The sequence below is a fragment of the Suillus bovinus genome (assembly GCF_016758785.1).
Source record: "Suillus bovinus strain UH-Sbo-P2 chromosome Unknown EDB93scaffold_4, whole genome shotgun sequence".
NCBI classification, from domain to species: Eukaryota; Fungi; Basidiomycota; class Agaricomycetes; order Boletales; family Suillaceae; genus Suillus; species Suillus bovinus.
Window position 1 is genome coordinate 612361 of NW_024542060.1, and position 15008 is coordinate 627368.

Below are 15008 nucleotides of genomic sequence, written 5' to 3' on the forward strand. Positions count from 1 at the left end.
CTGATCCAAACAACCTTTTCGAGATCAGAAATTTTGGACTAGCCGAAGCAGCTAGCGTTCACGGTTCACCTCATGACCACCTGTCCTCGTAACCGGTAGTGCCATTTTTCTTTGCTAACAGTGCTTTGCGACATCCTGCAAGCCATGGATTCGGACTCAGATTCAGGCTTAGACTTCGAGAGAACTAGCGCGCTTCCCCGCGCAAACCGATTCAAGGTGCTTCAAACCTTGTCGAACTCGTTCCTTTGATTGACTGCGCATTATTTAGCACCAATCATACAAGAAAAGCCTAAAGGAGGTTCATCTACCATCTGCTCTTGACCTCACTAAGTTCGATCATGATATCTCGGTAAGTTTGAGGTTGGTCTCATGGTCGAGGTGGATTGCTGAAGCAGGTCCAGGACAACGAATCCCACTTTTACCTAGCTCTTCAACAATGGAGACAACTCAATCTTTCCCCAGCGTTTGTTCGGTTCGCGAACAAAGTTGACTCGCTCTCAATATCTATGCCTATACTCTTGCATAACTGGAAGGATATTATCGACTTGTGGAAAGGTGCATTGGATGCATCAGACAATGAAGCTTTGATAGCTCTGCTTGAGTGCGCATCTCGGCTTAATACCTGATTCAACATTCTCTAACCACATAATTACTTAGCCTCCTGAATAAGCTGGCTCACGATCTACGAACCACTCTTGCTCCCTCATATGCAGATTCACTAGAGGTCCTTTTGCGACTTCTTCCACAACCTATCTCTGCACCCTCCCTTACAGCACTCCTAGTGACACTGTCAGGACTATTTAGGTATCTTCTTGTACCTTCAATCAATCTCGATCTTCTGGACCAGACGTGGTCTTCTTTTCGTGCAGTACTTCCAACGTGCAATTCGGATGTTCAGCGTGCCGCCGCCGAGGTTTGGGGCTCCGTACTCCGGCGGCTGAAGAGCGTCGCGAGGGAGAGAGCCGTAATTTTGATGGCAAAGAATTTGGAAGGTGTCGAGGATGCCAGCGCGTGGATGATGGTCTTTGCGTGCAAAGTGCGTATTGCTGCTCAGCTTTGGTCACTAATCTCAATACACCTGCAGTCTGTTTCCCAAACCTTGCACACCAGTGCGGGATCATCAATAGCTTCTCTTGTCGATTGCCACCTAACAAGTGATCGCCCCGAATTGTCGTATACTCTCCTGCGGCGTGTGCTGACCGCCTTGATCCACCACTGTAATGGCCCGGAAGGATTTTCGGTTATCGCGAACCTCATCATTGATCGCTTCTGTGCCGTGTCGCAGGCTGATGGTGTAAATCACCAAGATCTTCAACGTATCATGCAAATTACATCTGTTATCTGTGCAGTTCGTCAAGGGTCGCGACTGTCTGGTATGTTGTCATTATTTTCCAGTCTTATGCACACGTTGAACTTTGTGTCTGTAGCAAACCATTTAACACAGCTTGCCTCAACATTGGCGTCGCTGCCGCTTGATGTACCTCTGCATTCCGGGATCTTGAATTTTACATCTTCACTCCTCACTGCTGGTGACATGTCAATGTCCACAGGACCAGGACGTGCATTTGTCACTCGGGCTCTTGGTGTCCCTTCCCTCGGCTTGATGCTCTGTGGTGTCCTCGCAGAGCTAGGATGGGGTGGTTGGAAGCTCGTCGGGCTACCCGCCCTTCTCAAAGCAACTCCTAGTCTCCTTCAGGCAGAGCCGACCCTCACGTTGCGTCTTCTTGCATCTCTGCAACATTCCGGCAAGTTGGGCGAGGTTGATATTGTCTGGAAGCGAAGCGTCGATAGCTGGATCCAAACCTGCTTATCTAGCTGGGAAATTAGTGATGAATCGGTGGATGACTTGTACGACATCATGAGTCTCTCCGTGTTTGTCGACTCGTTGGCGCCCTTGTTGGTGCCCATCATTGAACGCGCACTGAACACGCCCACACCCGAGGCGAATTGGCAAGCATCACATGCTAATGCGGCCTTGGTGATCGGAACATGCATGCAGGCCTTGTCTCGATGCAAGCCAGCTTCATGGGAAACGCAAGTGGATTTGTCTGCCTGGACGGTGAAGATCGTGGAGCATTGGTCATGGTCTGACAAAGCATTGATAGGTCTAGTCGCACTTCTTGAAGCACGGTAATTCCACGCCTTCATTCTGGTTTGTTCTTACTGACACGAGATAGCCCTTCTTCATCTCAGTCTCTTCCAATCGCCCAATTATACTCCCGTCTACAATCACGGTTGCTTTCCCCTTCTCGATCATTGCGTTCGAATGTGTTGGGGTTATTGACATCGAAGATGGTCAAATCTTCTCCCGCAGAACACGAAGCGCTGAAGCGCTGTCTGCAGGGCGATGAAGTGTCCCTTGACATGCATGGTGTGCGTGAGCGCGTTCTTCGAATAGGCAGATTATACCAGGTTGTGAGAGATGATGGTTCACTTTCCGCTGATATCTGTATTCGGTGGCTTGTTTGTGTGTATACTGTTCCCTTTATGCAGCACTTCGCTGATATCATATTAGCTCAATTGAAGGTCAACCTACGACCGATATGGTCTCCAGCGTCACAAGCTCTCTCTTCTTTAGTCCAAAAGTTCGGCGATGTCGTCTGGAATGTCATATTCTCGGAGCTACAACAGCCCCTGGGAGCCAATCAAATTCCTGACTGGCTGACCAGTACTAAGGATGATCAGAATGACACGGATCCTTGGGAAGAAGAACGATCTTGGAGGGATCCCACCGCACATCGTGTTCGAGGTGCCACTGTGAGTTGGCTAGATAAATTCCACCACCGCAAAATCATCATTTCGGTAAGCCTTCTAGTTAGCGCTTTAACTAGCGCCTTATTAATGATAGGACATAGGAACAAAAATCGTCTGATCGATTTGATCCCGTCACATTCGAAGCTCAGATCCTCCTCACTCTCGGACAATGTACATCTCTGGCGGAAAAACATAACCGCGAGTTAGTGACATATTTCATTTCAATCGCAAGTCCGGGTGCTCTATCACGATTGCCGAAATACAAGCTTCAGGCGTGGTTGACGCTGTTCAGCAAGTTTAGCAATCCTAAGGCTCTACACTCCACAGATACGCTGCGAGAATTGTACCTATCCCTCCTATCCTATCCCGATCGGGCACTGCAAACGGTATCCTTATCATGTTTGCTCGCATACAAGTCACCCCACCTCCAGCATCACGAGGCGAAGTTACGTGTACTCCTCGACGAAACCAAATGGAGAGATGAGTTGACGTCTTTGCAAATGTCATCGATAGAGATCAGGGACCGACCCCAAGTAGTGGATATTATCATCCGTCTGCTATATGGCCTTATGTTGGAAAAGAAGGGTCGCTCTAGAGTCAGTGATCGCCGAGCTGCCGTGTTGACAGCACTCGCAGGATGCACAGACGATGAGCTCTATCTTCTAGTGGATCTGATGTTGAAACCAATGCAAACGGACAGCCATGCCCATCAAGACAACTTCTTCTCATTGCGTCCTATCTCCTCAGATACCTTGTTAAAGCAGCAGTCTGGTTACCTGACTTTGTTGGGTGACGTGCTGAAGAACCTCGGGTCGAGATTAATCACATATTGGCCAGCTTTACTCGGAACCACACTTGATATCGTTGCTAATGCTCAGAATCATTTGTCGAATGTGACGGCAGTCGATGCGGATGAGCAGGTGGAAGATGAGGCGGATGAAGAGGAGAGCGAGTCCGGAGAGGTATCCAATTCCAGAGTTTTGCGTCATTTGAGGCAACAAGGTCTCAAGCGGCTTGCTGATTTCTTCCGCTGCCCCGTCGAATTCGACTTCACGTCCTATCTCTCTGCATCATTTCACGCTATTGTGACTCCACGTCTGGAGTTATTGGATCAAGAAAATACTCAAGCCCCTTCTGCGCTCCTGGAATTGTTCTATGTCTGGACAAGTCGGCCAGAATATTCGGTCCACCTCGTACAGCACGACCCTCGTGTACTGCCGAAGGTTCTCGACTGTCTTGTGGCGGTTAACGTCAAACCAGCAGTGATCAACAGAGTCTTCGACATCGTAGAGCGCCTGCTGTCGTATTCCGTGGATGACAGTAAATTTTTGGATCTGCTCGTTCAGCCACATATATCGCAATTGCTCAAGAACCTCACAACTTTGGTCGAACGCACGAAAGCCGATGCAGCACTTTCAAGTCCAATCACTCAACGCCAAATCAGCATACTTTCAGAGGTCGCCCATTACGCTGAAGATTCTACGCAGGCCTTGACACTTCTCAGCCTTCTCTCCCCTTTGTTGCGCAAATCCAGCAGAATCATATCTGAGAAAATCAAAGTCAAACTTCTGAGCACCCTCGGCCATATATTCCCTCTCCTGACTGAGCTGTCAGATTCCTCCTCGGTCGAATTCTTGAAGGCATATGAACTTCTTTCGCAGCTCTTTGTGTCACTTCGCTTCACTGCTTCTCGACTCGCCCTCACTTCAGCTTTCAATAAACTTTCAGTGATTAATCCGAGTATCCAAGAGCTTGCAAGCCTGCTTGAATCACTCAATGCCTGCTCATCGAAGCGAATTGATGAACCTGACTTTAATCGTCGGTTGACTGCATTCATGCTGCTCAACGAGCAGAAGTACGCTGCGTTATCGTGCCGTGAATGGCTTCCTGTCCTTTCGAATGCTCTTTTTTTTGTGCAGGACGCCGACGAGCTGGCCATCCGCAATAATGCCGCTTTCACAATCAGACGCTTTATCGACCTTACATGCGACCCATCAAATTCAGAATTCGAAGCGCTTCTCATGCGAACTACCCTTCCGGCATTGAAGAACGCCTTGAAATCCAAGCACGAGCTTGTCTGTGCAGAGTCGCTCGGCGTTATCTCGTATGCAGTATCAAAGTGTGTTAGCATCTCCTCCCTGCAGGAGATGCGTCCACTCCTTGCTGGTGGTGACGAGGAAGCTAGTTTCTTCAACAATATTCATCACATACAGATTCATCGTCGCACAAGAGCTTTGAGACGCCTTGCCGAGTACTGTGACGAGGGGACCATGCGCAGCAGAACCCTAGTTGAGGTCTTTCTTCCGCTCGTTGAGCATTATATTGTTCCAACAGCCTCGCTCGATCATCTCCTCGTCTCGGAGGCGATCAATTCGACTGGGCGCATTGCGAAACAGCTGGGGTGGGGCGCATACTCGGCCCTCGTGCACAAGTACATCCGAGCATCAAAAGACAAGAGTGAAGGCGTCCGGGTCTACGTCCGTGCTTTGGTTGCAATCCTTGAAAACTTTCACTTTTCCGTCGAAGAAGCTGTGCAACAAGTTGATACGTCTGCAGATGACATTGCAAATAGCGACCACGAGGAGTTGGCAGAGGAATCGCTGCCCATTCCCTCAGCTGATAAACATGACAGCAAAAAAATCGCCGACGCTGTTCATGCCCGTCTTCTACCTTCGCTTTTGGCTTACCTCTCTAATCGCGACGAGACAGAGGACTCCCTCCGCATTCCGATATCGATGGGTATTGCTAAGGTCGCCTTGCACTTACCCTCTGCCTCCAGAGATCTACAAGTAGGCAGGCTCCTAACAGCCCTCAGTCAGATATTGCGTAGCAAGTCGCAAGATACTCGCGATCTCGTGCGAGATACGATCTGCAAGATAGCTGTCGCACTTGGCTCTCCTTATCTACCTGTCTTGTTTCGGGAGCTCCGCGCAGCACTCCTGCGTGGACCACACCTACACGTTCTAGCATTTGTGTTCCATGCAGTGCTTACCCATGTCACATCTGCACAGGGCAGCAATGACCCTGCCATTCAAGATCTGGATGACTGTGTCGCCGATATTGCCCATGTCTCCGCTGAAGTGATTTTTGGAGAGTCAGGAAAGGATGTGCAGCACGAGGACTTTCGGACGAAAATGCGTGAAGTACGCAGTAGCTCTTCCAAGGGATTTGATTGCTTCGGGTTGGCTGCTCGATACGTTTCTCCCAAACGCGTCAGCGCGCTCCTCCTGCCATTGCGCTCTATCATCGCAGAAACGGGTTCCTTGAAGATCCTGCAGCAGGTTGACGAGGTTCTCAGACGTATTGCTAGTGGACTCAATAGCAATGCAAGGCTTACACCTGCTGAATTGTTGGTTCTGTGCCACACCCTGATCAGTCAAAATGCCAAATTCTTGCAGGAAGTTCCCAAGCCCAAAGCGAGCAAGACTATCAAAAAAGCTGATGCTATCGTCCAGCGACAACGTCAAATCGTCGCGGACACTGACCATTATACAAATAATTCTTTCCGGTGAGCCTCGTATTATGCATTCACCGTGTCTTTTTGACTTATCGGACTCCGCAGTTTTGTCGTCTTCGGTTTGGAGCTCTTCAATACTGCGTTCCGACGCTCTCGATTTGACTTTCAAGACAAGCAGATCATCGATCGTTTAGACCCGCTTGTAAAGCTCATCGGAAATGCCCTCTATTCATCCTCGGAACCGGTCCTTATTGCCTCTTTCAAGGCGTCGGTTAGCATTCTCCAGTGCCCACTCAAGTCAGTCTCGTCATCTGCACCGGTCATTGCCCGTCAAATACTCGCCATCGTCCGTTCTACTGGTAGTGGGGAGTCCGAAGTTGCTCAGGCTGGTCTCAAAGCTCTGGCGAGTATACTACGAGAGTGTGATGGCGCTCAAGTCAAAGAGAAAGATTTACTCTTTCTGATCGAATTTATTTCACCCTACCTCGAGGATCCCGACAGGCAGAGCACCGTTTTTGCGTTACTGAGAGCTATTGTGGCACGACGACTGATTGTACCTGAGCTTTACGACGTTATGGCTGACGTATCCGCTATCTTGGTCACGTCACAAGCGACACAGACTCGCGAGTCCGCTCGGTCCCTTCTCCTTCAGTTTCTCCTTGACTATCCTCAAGGCTCCGGAAGACTGCAGACCACCCTCGGTTTCTTTGCCCGAAATCTTTCCTACGAACATGCCTCAGGACGTTCAAGTGTTCTGGAACTCCTAGGCGCGCTCGTGAACAAGTTCGACTCTGCATTGCTGACAAAACACGCGGAGATGATGTTCGTTGCCCTTGTACTCTGTCTTGCCAACGACGAGGATAAGTCTTGCAGAGAAGCCTCTGCATCAGTCCTTCAAAGCTTGATCAAAAGGTTGGGAGAGGACGAGAGAAAAGTATTTGTTGGTCATCTGCATGCATGGGCCAGCCAACAAGGGCAGCCAAAACTTAGGGCAGTGGCGGTGCAGGTATACGGGCTTATCATCGACGCTTTACAGCGAGAAGCTTCCCCGCATGCTGCTGCCCTGTTTGCTGATGTTCAACAGATCTTGGACGATAGCACTCTGTCGGATGGCGATGGAAAAGACATGGATGTTGACGTGGAATGGCAACCGCCGTACCAGGCAATGCTTGCTGTCTCAAAGCTTTTGCAGACCTTACCCGAGCACACGCTTGATGCGGTAAAAAGTACCCAGGACAAACTCGTCCCATACCTTCTTTTTCCGCACGCTTGGGTACGCTCTGCAGCTTGTCGGCTGTTGGGCGTGTTCTTCGCGTTTTACGGCCCCACCCCCACTCTCGAGAGTTCGCACCTTACTCTCCAGTTGATGAAAGATATTGCAGGGAAGCTATGCACACAATTGAAGAGTTCCAATCTCGACGCACCTCTCGGTGTACAGATTGTGAAGAACCTTTTCTTCATCGGAAAACTATTCTGCACTGTCCCCTCTTCCTTGACCTTCGGGAGTGATATCAACGATGCAGCCGAGATGGACTCGGATGTTGGTGAGAGCGATGACTCTGCTGAACAATCAAAACCTACGCAAATGAGCCGAGAAAAACGCTCTCAGGATCCTCTACCTTGGCTCTTCTCCAAACTGTCGTATCAAGCTCGCTCAGCCCACATCGCACGGCGGAACCGCGGTAACACTTCTGTGAGTTCGCTTCATGCCGTTATATTTAACTTCCTCTGACTTTCCTGCTTCAGAACCAAACAACCTGGTCATTGGCTCCCTTGTCGATTCTACGCTTCTTTGCTGCCATGGCCTCTCATATGGAGGCCAATCAACTCGAGCGGTTCTTGACGCACATACTTACACCTGTCTATCGGATAACGGAGGACGATACAATCCGAGATGCCGGAATGGGTATGCATGTCGCTTTTCAAACTGGTCATATATTCATAGCATTGCAGAGGAGCTGAAAGTCACGACTGCCGAACTTCTCGACTTGCTTCAGAACAAAGTTGGCACGACGGTTTTTGCCAATACATACAACCGCATCAGGCAGGGAGCATCCAGCATCCAACAAGAAAGACGTGTAGCGCGGGCCACGAAGGTGGGTTGGGTTCTATTCATTTTGCACTTGGTGCTCACCACTTTGAACAGGCGACCACCAACCCAGAAGCTGCTGCCAAACGGAAATTAGCTCGAAATGCAGGCAAGAAGGAGAGCCGAAAGAGAAAGAACCGTGCCTTTGCGTAAGCGTTACAAAGAGCTGTTTATTCACAGACTAAGTCGAACTCCATTTTACAGCGACAGTAGAGGGAGGCTAAAGAGACAAAAAGAGGGAGAATAACATCAACGCCTCATGCATCCGAATCATCAATAATTTATCATACGTTGCTTACATCGTTGCTTGTTCTCTTTTCTTGAGCCGCAGTTCACTTGATTGATGTAGGTGATAGGGAATGAGATCAGCCTGTACCGTGATGTTGTTCAGATATGAAAGCGAGTTCCCCTGCATGATCAGCGAGGCGCGTGCGTATGATAGGATGTGGCTGTGATTCTGATTCATCATTGTACACTGTATATTAGTAGCTAGTCAGGACCTGCACGATAAACTACGCTAATAATAATGTTCTGTTAATGTAATGCGCTAGCTCATCCTATCCGAGTACACCTTCTCATCACCAAGTCAGCGACCAGGTATCATTGTTGCCTCTGATTACTCTGCTAACCCTATCCTATAAGCATGTAGTCCTCATCTTTATCTGCTCACTTCTCTAACACTACACTTTTCAAGGACACGCACCTACTCAGCCTCACCGCCCGCACCATCATGCCTGGTAACTCTTAGAAGGCCGGTATAAGTATTAGACTGAAAGACTTACTAGGTCACTTTCAAGTCTATTTTGTGATTCTCACGCTCCATCTATAGTCATTAACGCAAACACTGGCAATTTCAACACTTTGTCGACCATATATTCATTGATTTGAGGAGCAACATGCTCTTTTCTGTCAGCAGCGAGCTCGAGTTTGTCCTAAGCTCATTGCTGCGACGGCCAACCGTACCACTATTTCTTGTAACATAGCCACATGAGTAGTAGTACTTGGGTCTACCTTACTTGCCATGGTAAGCATTATGAGGCAGCCTCAATTTCATTTCGTGATGAGAGATGAATTCTAACACAACTTGATATCAAAGGAGAATAACATTTCATATACCGCATAGAATACCGCCGTCGACAATGACGGTCTCGCCATTCGCCGTGAGGCTGGACTGTAAACCTCAGGATCCGCCGGCATCGTTGGCACGCACGCTATCGCAAAACACATCGTTGGGGTGATTTCTACACTCAAGCATGCTCCATATTTCGGGAAGAAAGTGCAACTCGAGCAAAGAATCGGTTTCATTTGTATTGGTGTGTAGTACTACTATGTTGCATTGCTGTCGTCTGCTCTGCCATTGATCATGAGGTCTCTATCCCGGTGCACAACTTTTGTTAACCTTGATACTCTCGCAATGCAGTCATCATGTTTTCGCACACAACTCTCTACATAGCAAAAATACACTGGATCAGATACGAGCTCTGGCACAGTGCTCCCTCCTCCACGCCCTCGGCCCCTCTTGCGCACAACATGCTAAGTATGCAGCATTAACAATTTGGATCTCCACTGCAGATTATACGGGCTTCGTTCCTGTTGCTATAATCTTCCTCCTTTGCTACGTGGCACCCCTCTGTATCTGTGGATAACCGTGAGTACACAGTCTGCACATAAACCGCAAAAGTGCTCATTACTGGAGTCGCAGCGTGCGCCGATAGACGCATCTGAATCAGACGCGATAGCTATGCCAGCGATCGCTGCCGCAGATATGACAATAGTGGTGAGTGAAGTGAATCTCATAGCTGAATGTTGATGGTGACTTCTGGGCAGCGTAGGTTGGCTTTTTATGCACGACCAGTGTCAGGTACAGCCAAACCTTCCCATGCGCTCGCATCGCCGAATGCTGGGCAGAACTGTGGATTCAGTTCTACCGGATTGGTTATCTGCATACAAGTAACAACAAGTATACAACACATCCGGTGGAGAAAAGTGCAAGCGAGTGAACTTCCATATTCATGGTAGTAGTAATTCGAGCCATTTTCAGATCGTTCCAGGTGCTCAAAATTGTTTTTGATCAGTGACACGAGGGGATGTCCTCCGTCCTCCAGCATGCACCGTCTTATCTTAGGGATGTCGGTTTTTTTGTCGGGTTTCATGTTCGAGCTTACTATCGGACCTAAAACACATGTCCGCGCAGTCTCGGATATATCATACCCTGGAGTTCTTCCGGGTTCTACCACCCTGCGTGATTCTGCAGGCACAACCGATTTTGTCAGACCGGTTGGCGAAACTCCTGGGTTCTTCCGACAAGTGGCGGATGCTCAGAAGTTGCACAGATGCGATCTCACTGCATAATTTTATCCTGCCCCACCCCCCTCCCCCCCCACACACTTTTCAAGGATACCCACCTACTCAGCCTCACCGCCCGCGCCATCATGCCTGGTAACTCTTCGAAGGCGGGTATAAGTATTAGACTGAAATGCTTATACCTTGTTCTTCTTGAGTTTGGGAACCGATCAATTCCGGAACAGTAACAGGTCAACGTTGACCCACTCCGAGCTTCGACCAACTCGGCTTTTTAGATGCAGTTCACATCAATTTTTGGTATAGACGTCACAACCTGTCCGAGATAAATGATTTCTCATGAACAAAAGAACGAGTCCGCCATGTTGTAGCGCACACTCTTGCTGGGAATATTGGCCCGTAGCAACCGAGTTTTTAAGAAGAACGGGTTCGTGAACAGAGGGTTGTTCGACAGCGGGAAGATACCTGGAGGAGAGGGGAAGGTTCTGACCCTTCTTGAGTGGAAACATGAGGATGTTAGTACGTGATATGTGGCAAATTTCAACACTTGTGCGATACCAGCTATTGTGGGATACACCAGCGATGTTGGCGTGTCAGCACGACATCCGTCCATCAGACTCGCTGTTGTATAGATACCATCCTGTCTGTAGTGTACCTATTAGACGTTTGCTGGATAATATTGAAGATGTATTGTAGACTAGTAGGTCAGGATGCAAGGAGATGACTTGTTTACTACCTCGAGCAACATGATCGCAAGGTAGTGGTAGCCGAAGAGTTCGATGATGCTGGATATCGGGAACTATTATGAAGAGTGTTTGTAGCATATTACCGTTATGACTTACACTCTCTTCCTTTGAAACAAGTATCAACAACACAATCCCTACTGAGTGGTATTAGTACGAGCACTGTACTTTTATTGATGTGAATAGGTCTATCATACCTAATGACATCCACCTGATGAAACTTGCGAGAGAGACGCACTCTGGCCTGCCTGAATTGTCACCATCCAAATCTTCAACCAACTCCACCAACTCCTTGTTTTCCAAGGTGAGGATTAATATGACCCCATCGTTTCCCTGGGAATAGTTCTTCATTGATCCTAGGTGGTAAGTAGTTCTCACTTCCTTAACATGCTTTCAAAACTAGCGTCCATTATACACACTCCATCCTCGTGGCTTCGAGTCCAGTCATCTCTTCTTCACCTCCATAACCGATATGGTGTCTTGTCACAGCGCAGGAGTCAAGATGCCCCAATGATACAGTCATCGCGGGATTGTCGCGTTTCAAGCCGTCAAGCAGCTCGAAACCTGGCATGGGCAACAAAGTGAAATTCATCTCGACATACCGCACGCACAAGATTGACCGGATGATTGACGTGCTCAACTCACCCAATTCCTCGGTCTCGTATCGGATCATAGGCTATTGTCCCGAGAGTGCTCATGAGGCTTGACATCGTATGTAACTCGTCGCCTCATGAACGTGGTCTAGCAGCTGACGCTCCAGATGTTCGTTCGCTAGGTGGATATTGCTGGGTTTCCCAACGAGTGCGGAGAGAACTGCAATCCATCAGGCTCAGTTTGTAAGTCGTTCATCATCTGACTCCCAAAGTGCAGCTCTCTTCAACCACAGTCTTGCCAGTGTTTCAGCGATATTCCCGTTCACGGAAGCAAGCCTTATTGGCTTAACGACCAGCCGAACTGTTGTCTTCAGCTATCGCGAGCTGTGATATATTGATGTGTTTGGGAAACACGACACCCTCGTCACCTTTGGCCATATCTCGCAGTTCCACATTCCGTGGTCCTCTTGAGTGTCGTGGGCTGTAAATGTTTGGAGGGAATATCGTGGTCATATGGCTCTTGAGGCTGACTTGCAAGCATCTATCGAAGCGCACATAGCGTTTGGATGGGTGCATCATCTTGCGAGGTTTCGCGAGATCTAGAATTATGCAAATAGTCGTGAAATTTCAGGTCTGGCCAGTTGAGACCTACTTTGTCACAATCTCCATATAACCCAATAAACCATAGCCTCAACGCGCTGCTGTAGAAAATTTGGATGCGGTCGAAATTGGAATGATTACCGGCATCGCTCTTTACTTGGAACAAGTACTGCCTTGAGGCAACCTCGAGGCGTTGTCATAATGGTTTCATATAAATGATGTAAGCCCTTTGAAACTTGTTCAGTGTGATATAATCGAGAAATAAACCGTTCAGTTCTACATTGTCATCGTGTTTGACATTTCATGGCCGCAGCTTCCGAGTCGTCGTTTTTTTTTTGCTTTGTCATCGTCCGCGTCATTGCTCTCGCTGGTGGTGTCGGATTAGGAGCTCCCTGATGTGACGGTCGTCTGTCGAGTCTTCCTGCGTTTTGCGTCAGTTCTTCGGGTTTTTTATGTCTCTCTAGTTCGACGAGCAGTTTATGATCAATATCCGGTTGGGTGTTTATTGCCCGTCACTTCTCTATCGTACGCGCACATTCTATTCGCGTTCAGATGATTGGTGGAGAAGATTACTTAAGTGACATGCTACGAGTGCATGCAGGCAACGGTAAGTGTGTTAATAATCTCATCGTGATACTGCCTTTAAAGAGGCCCTAGAAACATTTTGCGCATCAAATTATGCCTGATCCATTTTGAATCCTTCGGAGCGTTTGAGCCGTGATGGAGCCATTGCGGCGAGTGACAAAGACGCGATCCAAACCAAGCAGCGTCGTAATATTGTGAAGGTAATGTTGGTCGCAACGACCAGGATGGTCCTTTTCTGGTCTTGCTATCATTCGCTGATAAAAAGATCATTATATCCGAATGGCAACAGCAGATGAGCCTTCAGTCGTTGAGACGCGTGCAAGCTGTGCTCAGAACGTTCCAGTTGGTGAATTGGTGCTCGTCGACGTCCAAAAGGTACCGTTGCATTTACCTCGCAATGCTGCTTGCCCGAGCACACTGTCATGTACTTACGCTTTTGATTTGTATGACCGACTCATACTGTCTCCCAAGGGTTTACAAGATCCATAACGTAAAACGGATCTATATAGGGTATAATCTATGTATCCAAACCGATTGAGGGAAGTTGACGTCAAGCCCCATTGTCGTAATTCATGCTCGATCGTTGTGGCTGGAAAATGGGACCTACCACGAGGTATCCCTCTATGGACTCGAAAGGTTCCCATCTGCGGACGGCAAAGATAGCTAGCTCAATGCCAACAAGGACAGCTGCAGCCAGCGCAGCTTTGTCGTCGTCTTCTAGAAACCCTGCTTCATTCTCTAGAAATTGAATCGTTCAATCATCCATTGTGGCAGATGTAGTGGATCTTCCGGATTGACTACGTACCAGTCCGCGGCATAGATCATCCTACATCATGATAGTATAGGCTCATTGAATAATGATTTTCATAATTATTTTGTCGCTCTGGTGTGTGGCAATCTGGATTATTTAGCCTACCGCAAGAAGCTATCCATAAGTCACGCAGGTCAGACAAAGTTCACTGGGACCAAAAACAAAGAAATCGAAATCTTAGATCGACGGAATCCCGGCAGGAACTAGGATGATTGGATTTGAATAATCGATGAGCAACGACAGTTCTGAGAAACACCTAATAGCTTTGCACATAGTCTGTACGCCCGCCGTGGTGCCGCATCCTGAATAACACAAGAACCCAAAAGAAAACGATGGATAAACTGATTTAGAATGAGTAAAGAATCAAGCGCTTTTCACAAGTAGAAGAAAACTATGCAACAGGGCATGAGCTGGCATATGTTTCATTCCCCAGATCCAGCATGCGAGCACATGAAAGAATTTACAATTTTACCTGACTCTGATCGCGTATAAAAGCCAACCTACGCAGCCCCGGAAACACTATGAACCATGAAATTCACTTCATTCACCAATATTGTCATATCTGCCGCAGCGATGGCTGGCGAATTAGCTATCGCGTCTAATTCAAATACAACACGCCGGTCAACACCCATTGGTCGAAGCTGCGGCTTGTCCATGGGTAGGCACTTTTGCGGCCTACTACGTACAGGCTGCGTACTAAGTACGGTTATCCACAGATACATATGAATGCGAATGGTTCCCAAATCTTAACAACGGGATGCCTTACGCGGTTTACTGCGGATCTCAAGGGACAGTTGAATCAGCCACGGCGTGTGGCTGCCAAACTTGCTGTGAGCATGGGGGCACGGTGTAGAGTATATGTACAAAGCAAGCCTATCTTTCCCTACCGCCATTCGAGCATTAATGTTTGCTCAGGTAGTGTGGAACTGTATGTTGTGCACACCAGTGTGGCAAGAGGGCGTGAAGCCTCGAACCGTGTTTCGATTACTAATTTACGTGGCATGTAATACTAGTATAACTAGCACGTGAGGAACGCGACACGTAAATTGACTGGACTGGACGCGCTTGTACCAAT

At 48.2% G+C, this 15008-nt stretch overlaps 4 protein-coding genes across 4 annotated transcripts; 3 read left to right on the forward strand and 1 right to left on the reverse strand.

The window, feature by feature from the left end:
• Positions 1–144: 144 nt before the first annotated feature.
• On the forward strand, positions 145–8453 carry EDB93DRAFT_1245920 (armadillo-type protein; the record flags this gene model as incomplete). Its single annotated transcript, XM_041452375.1, has 13 exons — positions 145–216; positions 269–349; positions 402–601; positions 658–1036; positions 1085–1373; positions 1428–2130; positions 2178–2467; positions 2516–2802; positions 2856–6262; positions 6317–7904; positions 7958–8117; positions 8165–8307; positions 8358–8453. 13 exons carry the CDS (start codon positions 145–147, stop codon positions 8451–8453), a joined length of 7695 nt encoding a protein of 2564 aa, XP_041312428.1.
• Positions 8454–9543: 1090 nt separating this feature from the next.
• EDB93DRAFT_1119861 (uncharacterized protein) lies at positions 9544–10726 on the forward strand. Its single transcript, XM_041448469.1, has 4 exons — positions 9544–9948; positions 10003–10077; positions 10128–10315; positions 10376–10726. Exons 2-4 carry the CDS (start codon positions 10042–10044, stop codon positions 10650–10652), a joined length of 501 nt encoding a protein of 166 aa, XP_041312429.1. The 5' UTR covers positions 9544–9948; positions 10003–10041; the 3' UTR covers positions 10653–10726.
• A 609-nt stretch (positions 10727–11335) lies between these two features.
• Positions 11336–11700, reverse strand: EDB93DRAFT_1334579 (uncharacterized protein; the record flags this gene model as incomplete). Its single annotated transcript, XM_041455289.1, has 3 exons — positions 11542–11700; positions 11444–11484; positions 11336–11386 (listed from the first exon to the last, which is right to left on the reverse strand). Coding segments are annotated over exons 1-3 (246 nt in total), but the record flags the coding sequence as incomplete, so codon positions are not given.
• Positions 11701–14444: 2744 nt separating this feature from the next.
• Positions 14445–14930, forward strand: EDB93DRAFT_1119869 (uncharacterized protein). The gene is made up of 2 exons (XM_041448470.1): positions 14445–14591; positions 14650–14930. The coding sequence occupies exons 1-2, from the start codon at positions 14462–14464 to the stop codon at positions 14784–14786; spliced, it is 267 nt and encodes an 88-aa protein (XP_041312431.1). The 5' UTR covers positions 14445–14461; the 3' UTR covers positions 14787–14930.
• The last annotated feature ends 78 nt before the right edge of the window (positions 14931–15008 follow it).

Coding starts and splice junctions, on each gene's coding strand:
- EDB93DRAFT_1119861 (XM_041448469.1), top strand. CDS start 10,042: ATGCCAGCGATCGCTGCCGCAGATATGACAATAGTG. Junction 10,078..10,127: donor CCGCAGATATGACAATAGTG/GTGAGTGAAGTG, acceptor ACTTCTGGGCAG/CGTAGGTTGGCTTTTTATGC. Junction 10,316..10,375: donor AGTGAACTTCCATATTCATG/GTAGTAGTAATT, acceptor GTTTTTGATCAG/TGACACGAGGGGATGTCCTC.
- EDB93DRAFT_1119869 (XM_041448470.1), top strand. CDS start 14,462: ATGAAATTCACTTCATTCACCAATATTGTCATATCTGCCGCAGCGATG. Junction 14,592..14,649: donor AAGCTGCGGCTTGTCCATGG/GTAGGCACTTTT, acceptor GGTTATCCACAG/ATACATATGAATGCGAATGG.